This window comes from Mytilus galloprovincialis, chromosome 11, assembly GCF_965363235.1.
Source record: "Mytilus galloprovincialis chromosome 11, xbMytGall1.hap1.1, whole genome shotgun sequence".
Classification (NCBI taxonomy): domain Eukaryota; kingdom Metazoa; phylum Mollusca; class Bivalvia; order Mytilida; family Mytilidae; genus Mytilus; species Mytilus galloprovincialis.
In genome coordinates, this window is record NC_134848.1 from 24,178,531 (window position 1) to 24,197,455 (window position 18,925).

At 33.0% G+C, this 18,925-nt stretch overlaps 2 protein-coding genes across 2 annotated transcripts; both read left to right on the forward strand.

Annotated features, from left to right (window-relative positions):
* The first annotated feature begins 224 nt into the window (after positions 1 to 224).
* LOC143051065 (uncharacterized) lies at positions 225 to 3,559 on the forward strand. Its single transcript, XM_076224114.1, has 3 exons — positions 225 to 670; positions 2,189 to 2,216; positions 3,027 to 3,559. The coding sequence occupies exons 1-3, from the start codon at positions 488 to 490 to the stop codon at positions 3,317 to 3,319; spliced, it is 504 nt and encodes a 167-aa protein (XP_076080229.1). The 5' UTR covers positions 225 to 487; the 3' UTR covers positions 3,320 to 3,559.
* Positions 3,560 to 8,324: 4,765 nt separating this feature from the next.
* Positions 8,325 to 18,443, forward strand: LOC143052078 (endoglucanase F-like). Its single transcript, XM_076225046.1, has 7 exons — positions 8,325 to 8,369; positions 10,681 to 10,781; positions 12,723 to 12,857; positions 14,853 to 15,010; positions 15,548 to 15,713; positions 17,500 to 17,690; positions 18,362 to 18,443. Exons 1-7 carry the CDS (start codon positions 8,325 to 8,327, stop codon positions 18,397 to 18,399), a joined length of 834 nt encoding a protein of 277 aa, XP_076081161.1. The 3' UTR covers positions 18,400 to 18,443.
* The last annotated feature ends 482 nt before the right edge of the window (positions 18,444 to 18,925 follow it).

Sequence of the window (18,925 nt, forward strand, 5' to 3'; positions counted from 1 at the left end):
ATCTCTTGGATGGTCGGTGACCCCCAAATTTTATTTCAGTTTTATAAAATAGAGACATCAAGCTTTACAGTATGAAACAATGAGCAACTTCTGTCATTTCTGTGAATTTGTTATAGAAAATTCCTGACACTTATCTGTAAAACGGATTGGTATTATAAAAATTTGAAATGATACTGGATCTTGTTTTACGGCCTTAATGCGTTTCAAGTATGGTGTTAGTTAAAATTTGACCAATTATAATTAAAAGTAGTATCGTTATTGAATGCGGTTTGGTAAAAAAAGTCACAATCCTAGTTTGTTTGTTTTTTACTTTGAACGTATAATATTTAGCGAATATACTTCATGAGTGATAGCTGATGCAAAACAACTATTATTTCAAGGTCTCAATGAAAATGAACTTAAAACAGAACCAAGTGATAAGCATCTTGTTAGGCTGGGATGTCAGATTGGAATCCGGTCATTTGAAGAATTTTTTATTACTTTGGGGATGGAAAAGAACGATTGGGAGAACATTGAATATATGTATGCTGCTCACAGTCCAGAGGGCATCATGTCGATGGCACTGAACAAATGGAAAGTTTCGAAGCATACAAAACTGGAAACTCCTTCTTTGAAAGACCTCTCCGATGCCTTGGCAGCAGTGAATCTGAATTACCATCTGATATGCCAGGTACAGAGTGTTTATTTAAGAATTGAATGCTTCTTTTTGTAAATTTATTGGGTTGTAAAAGCGTTGACCGAAGTACATTTTGTATGAAGCGCGGTCAACGCTTTTACAACCCTATAAAGTTACAAAAAGAAGCATTCAATGCTTATAATTACATTTTTTAGCTAGGATCATGAAAACACGATTTTTATCAAGTTTTATTTAATTCACCTGTGCACTTTATTGTGGGACCTCGTGTCATCATGAATGATAAATTTTATTGTCTGATGCAATTGCTTACGGAATAACATGTGATGTGCAGTTAACCAATCAGAGTAACGTATTATAATGAAACATACATCTAATGTAATTATAAAAAAATATCAATTCATTATATATCAATATAAATACGTCATTTAATTTGAATGTTACTAAAACTACTGACCTTTAGTAAAGGCTCAGTCTTGTAGGCCCTTGCATCTTGCCCCTTCCCCTCTTTCCTCTCTTGATCAGCCTATGTGTCCTAAAATGTTTTTGGTTATTTAAGGTATTTTGGTTTGTAGGTGATTATGTAAGCTAGTTAACTTCTTTTGTTTAGCCGCAATGCAATTTATAACTACTGATAATATATAGACACTTGATTTAATATAGGACCATGTGTTAACTTTGGTTTGTACTATTTGTATATAGTCAAATTCACGTATACTGTTATTCTCCTTTCAATAATATATGTTTTTTGTGACTTGAACAAGTGGCATTTCGACATGTAAAATCAAGGTTTTACATATAACATTTTCTCAGCAGAAATACCTTTTTCTTTCTTTTATATTCCGGTTTTAACTTCTATATTAACATAATATATTAAATTGCAAGATTTCAATAGTTTGATCTAACATATAGTTTAAACTTTAATCTTTTGTCCTACACTTCGCGATACTTCGATATTAACACAGATAAAAAAAAAAAAACTAGATGTATCAAAGCGACACGAATGGCCCCGTCCCAAAAAATTGAAAAATCAAAACTGTAATTTTCATCAAATTACATAATTGTATACCCTTAAGTTTGGCAAAATTTAGCGGAGCGGAACGAAACATAAACTTGATATGTAACTCATCATAGGTAACTCACATACCAAAAATCAGCCCAATATCTGAAAGCGTTTAGAAGTCCGTATGACTGTGATTTTCAACAATTTATCAAAGTCCATAGCCTGTTATTTCGCCAAAAAATAGCCGAGCGGAACAAAACTTAAACTTGATCTGTAACTTATCATGGTTAACTGACATGCCAAAAAATAGCCCAATGTCTGAAGGCGTTTAGAAAAAAAAATCCGTTTAATGGTTTGTTGCGAAATGACGGAATGACAGAATGACGAAATGACGGAATTACGGAATTACGGAATGATGGACAAGGACAAAACTATAAGGCACCGACAACTTCCTTGCAGGGCCATACAAAGTAGCTACATTGTATATGGTATAAATGTTCTCATTTTTGAATGCCGTAAATAATGTCCCTACTTTTTTTTCATTTCAATAGGTTTTCAGAGAAAAAACACAGATGTTTGGTAAGTATCAGGTTAGGACACTTTACTTGCATTGCGATTATTGATAAAAAAAAAACAATATAACATTACATTGAATAAATGATTACCTAAAAACGTTTATTCATTTTACATTTCTTGAATAATTGATTTAAATGTACTCCTGTTTTATGGAACATTATAGCTAGGTTAGTGCAAAAACCGGCCGGTATTGTTGCATCTATGCTTTCTAATTTGTTGTTTCGGAAGTGTACATTACAAATCGATTTTACAAATTTATGAATATATATTCTTGAATCATCACAAACGCAGATATTTTCTATCGCATGATGCTGTTTCCGTTCTTGCTTTTTCGAAATCTGTTAAACAAAGTACGAGTACAAAACTTGAAAGTGTTCTTTAACATTGTTCTTACAATGATATCAATTCATATATATGACGCACTTTTTTCACCTATTAACTGCTCAATTGAGATTCATTTGTGCGTCAACAAGGTACAGTCCCCGAATGATGTAAACTTTCCACAAACACTATACACCATTACACCATTCACCATACATCAGTACACCATACAAAAAAAAGATTAGGTATTATCACGAATGAGACAACTCTTCATCAGATACAAAAGGACAGATAAAGTTACAGCTTTAGGTCACCATACGGCCTTTTACAACAAGCAGGACATATAGATACATTATGTGGCGTGGTTACACGTGTTATACCTGGGACAGTCGGTACAATAATGGTGTCTATTCTAAGTCACTGTAAGTTGCATATTTCTCAATATTCAATTTAAAAAAATTTAATCATATTTTAATATTTTCATTTATTCAGAAATTGCAGATTTCCATCTACAGAACATTCCAAGTGACTATCATTTGAAGGAACTGTCAAATCATATTGGAAATTGTCCATTGCAATTGGGAATAGAACTAGGATTAAGCTTCACTGATGTACAGCAGAGTTTGGTCAAGTTTCCGAAAGATTTGCCTGGTTTGTTGGGAAACATTTTGGGGAAGTGGAAGAAACAATCGAAAGTCAAGACTATACATAGCCTGATAATGGCGCTAGAGCGAGTCCGAGAAGGTGGAGTCAGATATTTACATTATATATCTAAGCTACCATAAGCAAAGTACTAACAAATGTGCAGTTTCATCCGAAGTCTACTTTGTAATTTGTAAATATCAATCATTATCTTAAATTGTTTGTAATGCATTTGAAAACATTAAATGTGTTATGCATTTAAACACATTAAATGTGTAATGCTTTAAAACATAAAATCTTTATTACATTTAAAAACATTAAATGTGTATTGCATTCAAAAACATTAAATGTGTATTGCATTCAAAAACATTCAATGTGTATTACATTTTGCGTATCTCATAATGGTTGTCTTATGTTTATCTTTTGAAGTAATTCTTCTTCGATGTCAACTTATGGATACAGGCATAAAAAATAAGGCTTTTATAAATACAAGTACATGTGATATTTAAAAAAAGCTTCTAAGACGAGCACTCTAACGATGTTCGGTTATTCTTATTGAAATCAGACACTTAACTCAGATACATATAAAAAGAAGGGGGATGAAGCATTAATTCCAATGAGACAAAAATGTCGATTTATTAGCGGCGGAATATTTTTCAGACTCAATGTGTTGTATACTATTATTCCTTTTACATAGTTATTCCGATTCAGAAGATTTTTGAATGCCTCTACAAATTTTTATATAAATCAGACATATAGTTGTAGTGTAGTTCGATTGTTATATTGACATTAAAGAAAAGCAATAATAAGTCGATTAAAAAAAAGTTAGGACGTAAGGTACCAGTCTATGTAAAACTGGGAGTGAAACTTTGTTAAACGACATTATATATCAGATAACAACACTGCTTGTCAAAATGTCAATTATACAATCAGAATCAATTTCCAAATATTTTTTTGTTTCTCTCTGGTTGGCGAACAATTTACAGATGAAAACATCATACACGATAATTAAGGCACGTGTACCAGGTTAACACAATCGACATATAAAGGCACCAGTAGTATACCAGTTTTCAGAAGTCTTAAAATGATTGAGAGAAACAAACAAATCCGTGTTACAAACCAAAAATATATAACATTTAAAATGTCTGTTCACAGCTTTTGAAGAAATGCAACAAAAGAAAACATCAAATTAATATTTTATTTTGTTTTAAGAAAAAAAAACTACAGGCCTTAAAGTTGACTTATTGACGAACAGCTTACATTTTTTTTTCATTTTGCATGACGTAACACAGTTAAATTTACTTTTGTATTGAATTTGGTAAAACGAATCCTCAAAAATAGGCGAGGCAGCTTCCTCAATTATTTTTGCATCAATTAATTATAACAGACGAGTTAGAATTACCGCAACTTTACATAGGAATGGTAAAATATATGTTTTTATATAAACCGTTTTATTAATGCTATTAAGTAACTTCTTGATTGGTTTGCATGGCTCTTTTTTATTCTATGTACTGGATTGAACATTTTGTTGTGTACGTCGTTATCTTGTGTAATTATTAACTTTTCTAATCTGGAACATATTTGTCTTCAAATGGTTCATACTTATATAAAACACTCTGACCAAGCTAATGTGTGTTTGTGTAGGGGTAATCATAATACAAGAGTGAATGAAACATGTAAAAGGATTTGTAGAAAAAAAGGTTATTAAATGGATTTTCTTTTTGGATTTTTATTTTTCAATTTATGCTCACTTCTATATAAGTTGATATTAATTTGAATGCAGTTTAAGCACTAACTAGATATCATTGAGATGGGAGCCATCTCTGTGGGCCCCGCTGTGAATAATGTGCATTAAAAAATTGTATCTTTACCATAGGACATGGGTTTGTCAACTGAAATCAAAGTTTTTGACCTTGACCTTTGACCTAGGAGGTTGTAAATAAATTATGACACACCCTTTGGTGTTGGTTTATATACATGGCAAGTATAAACTTTGAAATGATAACGGTTCTCAAGATATAGAGCGGACACGATCTTTATCATAGGACATGGGGTTGTCAACTGAAACCAAAGTTTTTGACCTTTAACTTTGCCCTAGGCAGTCGTTCATAAATTATGACACACCCTCTGGTGTTGGTTCATATACATGTCATGTATAAACTTTAAAATCATAACGGTTCTCAAGATATAGAGCGGACACGATCTTCACCACAGGACACAGGGTTGTCAACTGAAACCAAAGTTTTTTTTACCTTGACCTTTGACCTGGGAAGTTGTACATACATCATGACACGCCCTCTGGTGGCGGTTAATAAACATGTAAAAGTATAAAGTATGAAATCATAATGGTTCTCTAGATATGGAGCGGACACAAAGTTAAAGTGTTACGGACGGACGGACGGACGGACGGACTGATCACTATAGGGCGACCCGCCTTTGACCTAGGAAGTTGTACATACATCATGACACGCCCTCTGGTGGTGCTTAATAAACATGTAAAGTATAAAGTATGAAATCATAATGATTCTCTAGATTCGGACGGACGGACGGACGGACGGACAGACTGATCACTATAGGGCGACCCGCCTAAAGGCGGGGCCCTAATAAAATATAATAAATGACCTTAGACAGTCTTATTTTATATCAATGTAGTAATTAAAACTGCACCATTTTTCAAACAACCGTTAGTTTTCTTTTGTTCTCTTAGTGAATCAAACTATCATCAATCACCAACATTGTGCATATTGGATGTTCAACCCTTCCATGAAGTTTTTGTGTTATGGGCTAAAGCAAGTTGATATTAGTATGTTCAACTGCAAAGATATTTTAAATCTTTTTGACTTTGTCAACAATGATAATTTATAAAAGAGGACGATCTGAATTGATAAGTAATCGTTCAATCGTATCTTAGATTATTAGCAGATTAGATGTTTCTTAGTCCAGTAATGTGTTTTGGGATATCTCTTAGGTATTTTTCATCTTTTATTATTAATAAAGCGTAAACACAGACATTACATCATCGCTTAAAATATTGTTGTAAATTATCAAGATATGTCTATGAAAAGAAACACATGTCGTCAGTTATATCATTCCAACGGTTACAGTTATGACGAGAGTTCAGAATTTAGATCACTGATAAGGTATTTGTATATTGTTCTATCTAAGTCAGAGAATATACACTGACAGGTGAGTAGAGTGTTAAATTTATATCATCGAATATAATTTAACTAATAAACACATGTACGGAATAAGCGAACACGTGTAAAGTGAATTAATACTTTTTTTTTTATGAGAAAACCAATATCTTGACTCTACAACCTAATTGTATTAGACATGATAATACAATCTTAAGAGACTGTATCTACATTACTTTCAGGGGTTTGTTATGATCCTATGTTAATTTTTTTCCAGTTTTTTCAAGTTTTATTCTACTTTGGGTCTTAAATTGATTTGTACTTCAATATCTTTACCAGACATTACTTGTACAAGTGCACATCTGATGCGATAGCAACGCAGCATTGAGATTGGTGTAGCTCTGGGTAGTCCGTATTCGGAATACAAAGTTAACTAAACAAGAATACAGTTCCAATAATCATAAACTGTACAAACATAGCTACCTATCAACAAAGGTAATCAAGTTTTAAAAACATTGAATTGATGATCGATCAACAGATTTACAAAACAAAACATACAAGCAGGCAATACAATGTATCTAGAGAATTAAATGAATTTGAAAAAATGCAACTTAACATTAGAAAGATAACCAAATATCATCATACCGTTAATCCCGCGACTGCCTTGGAAAATTCAATTTGAATTTCCCATCCAACTAAATCTTCCGTCAGGTTGAATATGAAGTGCCCATTGAATCCCCCATTACCTGTATCCGTCACCTGAATCATAGGTGTGACATCGAGTGCACCCACAATGGCAGGCAGAAGACATAACCAGTGAATCACCATCATCTATCTCTTTGGCATGCAATCTCAAATTGGGAATTCGTAAAATTTAAGTAGATTTAAGTACCTTTCAAAGATCTACAAGAGGGACGAAAGATACAAAAGGGACAGTCAAACTCATAAATATAAAATAAACTGACAACGCCATGGCTAAAAATGAAAAAACAAAACAAAACCAGACACACAATAGTACACATAACACAACATAGAAAACTAAAGAATAAACAACACGAACCCTCACCCGGTGCAACAAATTATTTTTTCGCTTGACTCAGAGATTCATTTAAGTGGTCTCAGGTAGGTTTTCACTATATATTTTGAATATCCAACTAACACTTTGGGCGCTCCGTAAACATGAATAACAAAAATTGTACCCAAATTCCTTTTAGTCACGTTTGTATCTACCTATTGACTAAATGTCTGCTTAATATTAGGCAGATTGAGAGATCAGGAGGCTATCACCATTGCCCCGTACCCTTTGTCCTAAAGTTTTGTTTATTTTTAGCTGAAAAGTGACAATATAAGTCCTCCATAGATATCGAATGTGACATTATTCTGGTAAATCCTTCTTATACAACCTTTATATATACAGAGTTTATGATTTAGTAAAATGTTAAGGACATTGAATTCCAGGGGGGGGCTCACCCTCATGTAAGCGGTCTCAGGTATGTTTTCACTATATAAATTTCTTTTTGGGGCTTTCCATAAATATTTATATTTATATTCCTAAATGTTTTCTAGAGTTAGCGGTTTTTCTTTTTGTTTTAAGAAATATCATGTATAAAAGTACATCTTTGAAATTTTTATATTGACGACAATCTATATTACATAAAGACAAATATGCAAGTTAGACAGGGGTTTATATTCGAGAACAACGAGAATTTACGAAAGCTTGAAGAGGTCATGAAACAATTTTCTACGTATCTTATCAGACCTGGACTATGAAAATCATACTGTTTATGTTATTAAGTATTTTTCTTTATGATTTTCAACTTAATTTTGAATATCTAACTGACTGCTAGTAGCCGGTTGAATATCGAATAACGAACCGGCTGCTAACTTCACATACATGAAAATTTGAGATGTATTCAATTTTATATGTCGACTCTTTGACAACGCCAAGGCAAAAATACGGAAAACGACAAAATAACAAACACAAACAGAAAATGACTGTGATTCAGGAACCATTATGATCTCATCTGCCCTGGAGGTGAAAGCAGATCAAGTTCAACCTGTGATTACACATTCGATATGGAATTGTTTGTTTTTTTATGGTAAATTCGGACCATGAAGTTATCCTTTTGTCATTGTTTAGTAAGTGTTTTTGAGAGTCTATATTTTCATGTAAATCGTTAATACCTTATTAGTCGATTAAGTATGTGGTGTCATATAATTGATACACCACACAAATTTGATTTGCCATTTCATCTGTGGAGGCAACATACATATCGGTAATTGAGATTCTGCTTAGCATTTTTTTGGTTTTTAAAGATCTATCTGACACACAAATGCGATAACCTTTATAACAATTTTGATCCTTAGGCCATAAACACAATAGTAATATTAAGTACATTGTATCTGACAAATATGGCAAAACTCCATTGCAGTTAGCATTTATGTGTTACGTACGTATTAGAGTCCCGACAATAAATCTTGCGTTTGAATGTCCGTTTGCTGACGTTGGCTTTGTATTCATATGTTATCTCCCAAACTAAGTATTTATTTGTAAAAAGCACAAAAATGGTATGATGGTATGTTCAATTTCGGCACTTAAACAAAATCACATAAGCGATCACCCATAAATAAATGTATAACAAATAAAGTTACTTGGAAACATAATGAAAAGTAATTCAACAAACATACGTACACTCCCTAAACAAATATCAAAATCCCAATCACATCAAACGAATGGAAAACAACTGTCATATTCTTGAGTTGGTACAAGCATATTCTTTTTTAGAAAATGATGGCTTTAAAGCAAGTTGAACATTTCACTTATAACAGTCAGATAACATTTGCATACAATTCAATTATATTGACAACGATGTTTGAACAAAACAAACATACATTATAGGTAAAAATGTAGTATATAGGGGAACAGCAGCCAACATTGTGTAATAATCTTTATCACTATAAAAAAAAACAATTATATCAACAAAGAAAAGCACAAATGTATATAGACAAAGCAAATAAGCAAAAACGAAAGACAATAATACAAAAATTACATAGCATTATAACACAATGACAGAACGTATAAGTACCGAGCTACGGCAAAAGGTTTTTCCGAGTAAATCAATAAATCTAGAAGTTCGACGTCGTAGTTTTAGCTGTGTGTACACGTGTATTACATGTAGTATCTACAAAATGGCCTTCCATCATTTGTTTTCAAAGTGGGGCGTTAGTTTTGATGCGGGGTGTACAAATTCGCAACCACTTTCGGTCAGAGCTTGGAGATTTCGTTTAATGCCTACGAAAGAGACAAATATTATCAACAAACCGCGAAGTATCATGAACCCCTGGAATAAAGTACCAGTACCAAAAATCAAATATATAATACATATAAAGTTCTAGTTATATGCCTCATATAGACAGTTCACAACAAGACATTTCATTGTATCAAATATAAGATATATGTTTAATCGAGATTCATAACTGATTTTTTTGCAGCTGGTGATCATGTCAAGTTTGGACTTCCACAAGCCAGTGCTGTGACTTTGTAAACCTGGGGTCTCCTTCTATACAAAGATGCATACGATGCTAGCGGACAATTGGATGCAATGTACAACTGAAATCGTTGGTCGCTAGAATGGTTACTCAAATGTCATAAGGGAAAAACGAAATTTATATTCAGGTATGTTTAATAACATAAACAGGTTATGCAAAGTGATGCATACTGAAACTTGTAAATCCTTGTAATAACCATTGTCCTTGGTACTTTTAAGACTTGTGTCATCGTTTCTGTACTTACAGGATGTCATGACAATAACAATATATGGTGCCTCTCTTTCGTTTGTTTGAAACTTAAGTTGCATATTTCAATAAAGAACGTGAGAAATTACAAGGTGCCAATAGAAAAAAATATTTCAGACATCGTTTCAGGAAAACAGAAAACTACATTGCAAAAAAAAAATATAACGTTTACACAATCCTAAAATGTAAACGACAGTATGTGCAGAATACAGTGTTTACTATTTGTTTTGGAGCTGAAGCGAATTGAGGAAAACTATTTTGAAATCTGCTGATGAATAAACAATTTTCTTATATATAAGACCGATCGTTTTCTGTTTTACATTTGTCATTTCGGGGCCCTATAGCTGACTATACAGCTGAAGGCCGTACTGTGATCTCTAGTTGATATATGTTGCATTTGATCTTTTGTGCAGAAATGTCTCCTTGGCAAATCACAATTGATGGTCGAATCATTTTTTTTTTCAAATCCTGCGGTTGAGAGAGTTGGAGAGAGAGAGAGATAGTTTTGACAAAATCAAACACTAACAGATTTCATTCACAATGTTGGTAAATAAAAAACATATTCTGATAAAAAGGTAGGATATGGTAACCTTGATCACTCTTTCTGGGGAAGACCAGAGGACATGACGATGGATAGACCATCATTTAAAGTGACATTTGATAAACCAGGAATGACGTAGCTTGGGAATACGCAGACGCAATGGCTGTTGTATCGATTGTATTTAAAGATAAAGGTTGTACATTCTACATTAATTTATTATTCATAGAAAATTAGATACTCAAACTTAAATACCGTGGCGTTGTTTTCTTAATGAACAATTAATTAAATTAAACAAAGGCCTTCGCTCATATCTTTATATTAATGAAACACAGTCAGAATTAACCTATATTTCCATTTTTATAAAGTATTGCATTGAATCCAAGATTCATTGTGCCCTTACATAATAAGGTAAATCTCAATACAAAAATAGATAGGCTTGTGGACTGCCTAGTAGCATTTTAGTATTGTGTTCGGCCAAGCATTTTGGTTACCTAACACTCATTTGAAATTATAGATAATGGTCATCTCATATTGTAGAAAGTGAGTTTCAACATATTCATGAGTGCACACCTTGTAACATAAAAATGAACAGCAAATCAAATATAAATGAAATACTTATTTCGATATTGTTTTTAGGTAATACATTCTCCCAATATTAATTGACTGCTTCTAGTCCTATTCACTTGTTTCTATTGTTCACCTATCACGTGATCGGATTTCAAGTCCTATTCACTTGTTTGTATTGTCCACCTATCACGTGATCGAGTTTCTAGTCCTATTCACTTGTTTGTATTGTTCACCTATCACGTGATCGAGTTACTAGTTCTTTTCACTTGTTTGTATCGTTAACCTATCACGTGATCGGGTTTCAAGTCATATTCACTTGTTTGTATTGTTCTCCTATCACGTGATCGGGGTTCAAGTTCTTTTCACTTGTTTGTATCGTTTACCTATCACGTGATCGGGTTTCAAGTCATATTCACTTGTTTGTATTGTTCACCTATCACGTGATCAGTTATTTTATCCAGAATCACACCCCAAGGGTGACTGGGGTATAGAAATATGGTCACTTGGTCTTCTCCCGACCGGCAGTAAAACGCTTGCTGAAGTGGGGCGTCCGTTTGGCTGTGCGGGATGTATCAAGTTCGCAGTCACGTCCGTCAGAAGGGGACGTTAAATCCGATGCCTCGTGTAAAGAGAGTGCCACGCTCTTTGCACGTTAAGAACCCTTGCAACAACTCTTTGATGGGTCCGTAGGTGGCCTGTTGCAAAGCAAAATTTCTGTCCCTATCCAATATACCCTCATTTTCCAGTGGCAGTCCAAATTTCCCCGACCATCATCCTAGATGGCCTCTATTACAACAACCTACCTGTTGTATTAATTGTGAACTTGTTGTCGTCCTGAATATGCATGAAATATTTGCCACTGGACGTTAAGCAACCAACAATCAATCAATCAATATCCAGAATCAAGAGTGCACTGTTTTGAGAAAAACAGAAAATTACTCGATTCAATACGTTTAATTCAAACTCTAACACGCCACTTGACTATAGATTTAAAGCGTTTATTAACGTATGCATACAGACTGGATATGTTAATACAAATATCATGTGGTTTAAATTGAGATTTTGTGTCGACTTTCTATTTTATTTTTGGTTTTTGATTTGCTTTGATTCAATCGACACTGATGAACGAGTCTTAAATATACGAAACGCGCGTCTGACTTACAAAATTATAATACTTTTTGTTTTCATTTTTTTTCCACAGAATTATTAAAATATATATAATATTTAGATCGAATGTTTTGACTCAAGTAAAGTTCGAAAAAATGTATGTTTTGTTGTTGTCTTATAGTGTATAGAAGTTCCAACATACATCGTCTAAAGTACTCTTCGATTAACACGACATACTAATATTATTAATACAGAAATCAAGTGCTTTTAAAACAAGATTCCCAGGTAGTCATCAATTTAACCGTCTAAATTATCATTGAATAAGTTTATGTTATCATTAATCTCAAAAAAACTTTTCACAAAATACACATGAAAAACCATTATTTGATATACTTATATAAGTCATAACAAATATATCCACTTTTTTTCAGATCAAGCGTTTTCTATCAAACTTTTGAATCACTCAAGGGAGATTCATACCTTTGGAAAGACTTATCCAGGATTATTCAAGGATAGTGTTAAAGGAGCCGGTTATGGGTATTACACTTTGATATCACTAAAGAATAATGGTATAATCATGCAACTGAAAATTTCGCCATATGAATACTTTGTGTATCGAGTCCTTTAGCTGTTTTTGCTTTTGATTGGTCTGTTTAGTAATGTCCTCTTTATCTTATTTAAACTGTGTGTCTTTTGTGTACATGTTGACAACTGTCCAACGTTATAAACCTACATGTAACTTGTATTATTTGTTTGTTTTTATTATATATTTCCGAATTTCTCTATACGAATTGCTTCAGGTATATTTGATCAACTCCAAGAAAAATGAAAACAGTAAAATAACCCGTTTGGTCTTACAATTTTATTTCTGTTTATTAAGAATGCAAACACTAGAAAACGCTAGTTTAGCGATACCATATGCTGATATAGGATGTTCGTTACTCTGCTTCAAAATAACTAGTTTTTTTAAAAGACTGCCATTAACTGATAGTATATACATAAAGGATTTATGAAAGCAAAAAAAGTTAAGGTCCGTATGCTTGTTTTTGAGATATAAGCTATTGAACAGTTGGCGAGAAAATATTTTCTCAAGATTTTTCCTACAGTGGCATCCTTTTTCTTTAAAAAAAAATCATTAAAAAATATCAAGGATTTTAATCATTTTCAAATATGCTTTTAAGACTTTGTATAATTAAATTATGAAAAGAAAAGTAGAGCTTAGTGGATTTTTTTAATGAGCACTCGATTGATAAAACCAGAGGATTTTAAATATCGCACACAAGTTCAAAGACAAGATAAGCAAACATCCTTAACCTTTTTTTGATATCATAAGAAAACAAAAAAACAAGTGTAATGTATTCATGAGTCATAAAATAAAACGTAAAAGAAGCCATGTTGATAACATAACTTCTTTGTTTCCAGAAGAAGCGATTAAGAAGATGAAATGGCTATAGGAGCAGGAATGTTATAATTAGCAACAAATAACACCCAATACTTGACCCACAATCCTTGGAGAACAAGTATACGGCATCAATGGTAGGTATTTACATCTACCGTTACCAATTTTATGTCATCATTAAGTTGATTGATTGATTGCTGCTTGCCTAACACACCTAGCAAATGTGTTTTGTTGAATCAGGACGCGAAGACTTTGTTGTTGATAACAGATCCCTGACAATTCTGCGTAATGCATTCACACATTTTAATGATTTGGGACGATTTACAGCTTGGATCATTGTATTAGACACCTGTATACTGTTGTAGTCTGTGTTGTCTTTGAATGATATTCGGGTATTTGGGTTTTTCAGTTTGATTTGCAGTAACATGTCTAATTGTAACCACCATTGTGCATGTAATGTAATGTATTTTCCGGTAATATATAAAACTTATCAAATACCAACTGGTATAATGTCGATGAAAACAGTTGGTGTACATGTTTAACGCAGTGTTCATTACCTTACTCTGTTATAAGTTCATTTGGGATATACATTAAATTGATAACGACGTTTGGCTCTCCCGACTTTTAAACAATATATATATATATATATATATAAATACATACCTCATGTATGTTAAACGCTCATTGGAAATAAGATATATTTTGTTGCGACCGTGTAATTTGTTTGTTGTTCATAGTAGCATTACAACATTTTCATTGTTATGACTTAATGACTAATGTTATTTCTTCTAAATTTCTACCCTACATTCTTTCGCTCTTTTTGTCAATGTCAGACATGTTTCTTAGTAATTTGAGTTTGACCTATTGACATTGACCACCACTTAGCAGGGGGGGGGATATGTTTGATTTTCATGGTCGGATGACCAAATTAAACTTGCTATAAGACCTAGTCTGATAATAGATCCTTTTTATATTAAGAAAAAAACTTAGCCGTCAGAATTAGAAGTCAAACTTAAAGTTTTAAAGGAATGTGTGTCCGTACACCTGAAACATGTCGACACCAGATAAGTAACTCTTGCTCAAACTGTGTCAGATGTCAGAAAAACAAAGTGAGTTGTTTTGTCGTTTCTAAGGGTTTTACTATACCAGATCACCAAAAAGGATGTTTACAAGCAAGACATTGAAACTACTTTTGGTAATTGGTTACAAGGGGCTACAGGTCCAAGTGCAGTTCCGTACACACCAAAAGGCCTTGCATATCGGACTAAATTGGGTTCTCTCAGACATGCAGGTAAATATAAACAAAAAATGGGCCAACCCACAGATTAAATGATTCAAAAGACTCATAAAAGGCCACACGAATTATGTTGCTAAAGACAGATGGATATTCTATATTTCAAGCTCAATGTCGGACCGAGTCTATGAATTATTCGAAACTTAAGCTTTATTACGAATCTTATTTTCTAGTTGTTACATGGCAGGAGAAGAACGATTGATGCACATAATTTGTTTAACATCATTTTAATTGTTCACATCGAAATTAATATAGAGTCGGAGAATACCAAACTTATAAGTCGAAAATAAACTAACAACACCTTGAAAAAAAACGAGACCAAAATACTGTCAAGAGTATACAAAACACATAATAGTAAACAAAAGATCAAACAACAGGTGCACATTTGTCGATCATGATTTTCAATTGTAAATATACGAATATTTTTTACCCATAACAGTGAAAATTTGACAAGAATCAACTTCTCACCGACGACATTGAATTAACATTTAAAATATTTGTATACATTTCCCAAAAATATTCTCTTCCTTTAAGCAAATCAAACTTTTCTTGTACTTATTGCGGCAGAAGCTGGGATTAACCCCACAAAATACCGCAAATGGGCTCAAAGTCAAATCGGTTATATCTTAGGAGACACTGAAAGGAGCTATGTTGTAGGATTTGGTGTTAACCCACCAACACACGAACATCATAGAGCAGCGTGAGTATATATTGAATTTATTTCAGAGAATGAATCGTCAAGAAACGGGAGTTGTCTTGCAACGTGTTATGACCGTCTCTCTTATGTTTTTTTTCTGTATGAGTGCACTATAATGTAACGGTCATTGTTCATTGTTGAAGACCGTACGATTACCTACAGTAGTACATTTCTGTGTCATTTAGTCTCTTGTATATCCCTTCTTAATAAGTCTATTTAAAGGTGTTGTTAGCTTCTGAGGTGAATACTGACATTTTTGTGCTTTATAAAAAATATTTCCATAAAAAAATGGATGTGAAATACATGAACGCATAAGAAGTCAGTCTTTATTTTGTTATATTTTTACTCAAACTGGAAATGCGTTTGTTTGAGTTTTTTTTTTTTTTTTTGGCTCCTTATTAATGAATACATTGATAGGTTTTCACATTTTGGGATTTTAAGAATTTCTTTTGACGTAACAACATGACAAAAAAACTTCGGATGCATTTTTTTTTTTGGGGGGGGGGTTGAGTACTTAGTATAACAAAATAGAAGGAGCTGTGGTTGTATAGCCAATGAAAAAACTATCCACTAGATGCCAAATATTGTAACCGTTAGCAACTGTAGGTCACTGTACGGACAAATAATAACACTCATACCGCTTAATAAACTTTAAAGGACCCGGATATAACAAAAGGTTAAACAATAAAAAAAAAACCAAAAGCTTGATTTTTGTACAAAACAACAGATGCCAAACAAAAAGAAGTAAGAAACGACATCTACTGAATAACAACCGCTTGCCATGGGAGAGGCACACACATAAATATGCGTTTAAAACATGTGGTCTGACGCTCAAACTTCCCTTACCCTGGGAAAATTTTGTAACAATCAAACAAAACAACAAACTTTTAAAACAAGTTTAAAAGGGGTTTAAAATCGTAATATGGATACAAACGAAAAGAAACAACTAACCTTCTGAATACAAAGTACCGATCTCACAGCAATCGTAGATACCGAAACCTAGCTTCAAGTAATGACAACTTATACAAAAATTTGTCTATTTGAGACAAAATGTTGGTCAGCTCACGTCCAATGAATAAAGTGTCTTTTCCTTGCATTTTCTACCAGTAACCTTATTTTATATTATGTAAGGGAGCAATACGAGAGATAAGATCGATACCAAGAGATCATTCAAAATCATAACCCGTCGATTAACAAACAACAAATTACCCTGAAAGACAGAAAAAAAAACAATCTAAAAAATGCTAGGCAAAACCATATTTGGTGGGCTGCAGCAACAACACAAAACGAATGTCAAGTCCATTGCTCAAGATGAGCTTTGCAGTTCGTGCTCTTACTATGACAACTAAAACTAGATTCGATATAAAATAATCATGTATTGAAATACTCGATGAAAGGCAAACGAAATTGTGGCTAAAACATATAAAAAGCAAAATGTCCGTTGTCAACTATAAAAGAACAAAACGAAACTATTCATAAGAAAATAAATTAATGTTAAAACGAAAAACTGCTTAATCAACCAAAGGGCAAACATGAACAAAACAACGTCCAAGTTTGTCATGGACTAAAGGTAGAAAATATCAATAACCAAACAAATAATTTCGATGATAAACTGATAACGCATTGGTCAAAAATTAAAAAAAACCACTAAAAACGGAGAACAGGTTACGCAATACAACATAAACACTAACAAATTATGAACATTAACCCGAACAAAACCTGGGTTGAGATCAGTTGGTCGTACAGTTCATACATATTCAATATAGCTGATACGAAAATATTTTTCTAGGTCATGTCCAGTAATTCCAGCTACCTGTTCACATGATTTCCTAGATATGAAGTATCCGAATCCACATATATTGTACGGAGCACTAGTGGGAGGTCCTGGACAAAATGATGAATACGATGACATACGGACAGATAACGTTCGCAATGAGGTGGCACTTGATTATAATGCTGGTTTCCAAGGCGCAGTGGCAGGTAATAGAATTACTGCCTAAAAGTATTATATTCTTATTTTTACGTGCATTCAATCTTGTTTTATAGTTTAGTGTGTTGATTACATATATACTTATCTTTATAAAAATAAGATATGTGGTAAAATTGCCAATTACAATACAACCCACCAGAGACCATATGGGAAAGACGTTTACTACTATTTGTCACCGTACGATCTTCAGCAATGAGCAAAACCCATACCACATAGTCAGCTACAAAAAGCCCAACAACAAAAAAGTAAATGTAGTACTTCAATTGATAACTAAGGAATAAAGCAAACAGACAATTACAATTTTCTAAAATGGAATAACATAACAGCTTCAATATCTCACTTGATAATATCACGATTGATGCGTCACACACATATCTCACTGTTGATTAACTTTAGTTGTCCTTATGGTATTCTATAGGCAATGTCATTATATCTTGGAACGTTATGTACCCTTAGGAAATATAAAACTGTAACATATAACGTCCATTTCTAAAAAAATGAAACAAAGTTTGAATAACTTAACTTCATTTAAGGCAAGAAACTTGAGAACTGCACAAAATCGTCAGTATTGTTATTATAATATATTTGAAGTGTTGACATTAATGTTGTAAGAAATTCAAAAACTATGATGTCAGATTAACTCCATTGTTTTTCTTTGTAGGTCTAAAGTCATTACATATAAGAAATATTCTACACTGAAAATTGTCATAAGATCAAAATAAAGAATTATCCTATTCACCATATTCACCGGTTGCCTGTTTAATACGTGAATAACGTTAATAGAAAACAAACCAACTAGGTAAGCATCAATGCAGCAAACCAAAACGAAACCAAGAGGTCGATATTCGACCTTGGATGATGTTTATGTGTCTATACCTTATCTCTTCATCAGTTTATACTACGAATTCCACATATGTCCCTAATGTTGCACAATATTAATGAATGTCAGTTCGAAATAATTTGACATGTAAAAGAGGACATAATAGAGCTTCCATTACGTGTACTCGGTTATATCCTTTGAGACGATTGGCATTGGACGGAATGACCTGCGTTCAAAATGTAGATCATTGATAAAGTATTGGTATGTTATGATAATTTAAACTATTGAGAATAGAAATGGGGAATGCGTCAAAGGGACAACAACCCTACCATAGAGAAAAAAACGGCCGAAGTCAGTTTGTGGAATGTTTTTTTGACATGTAGTATTTTGTTCAAGGTTGAGGTG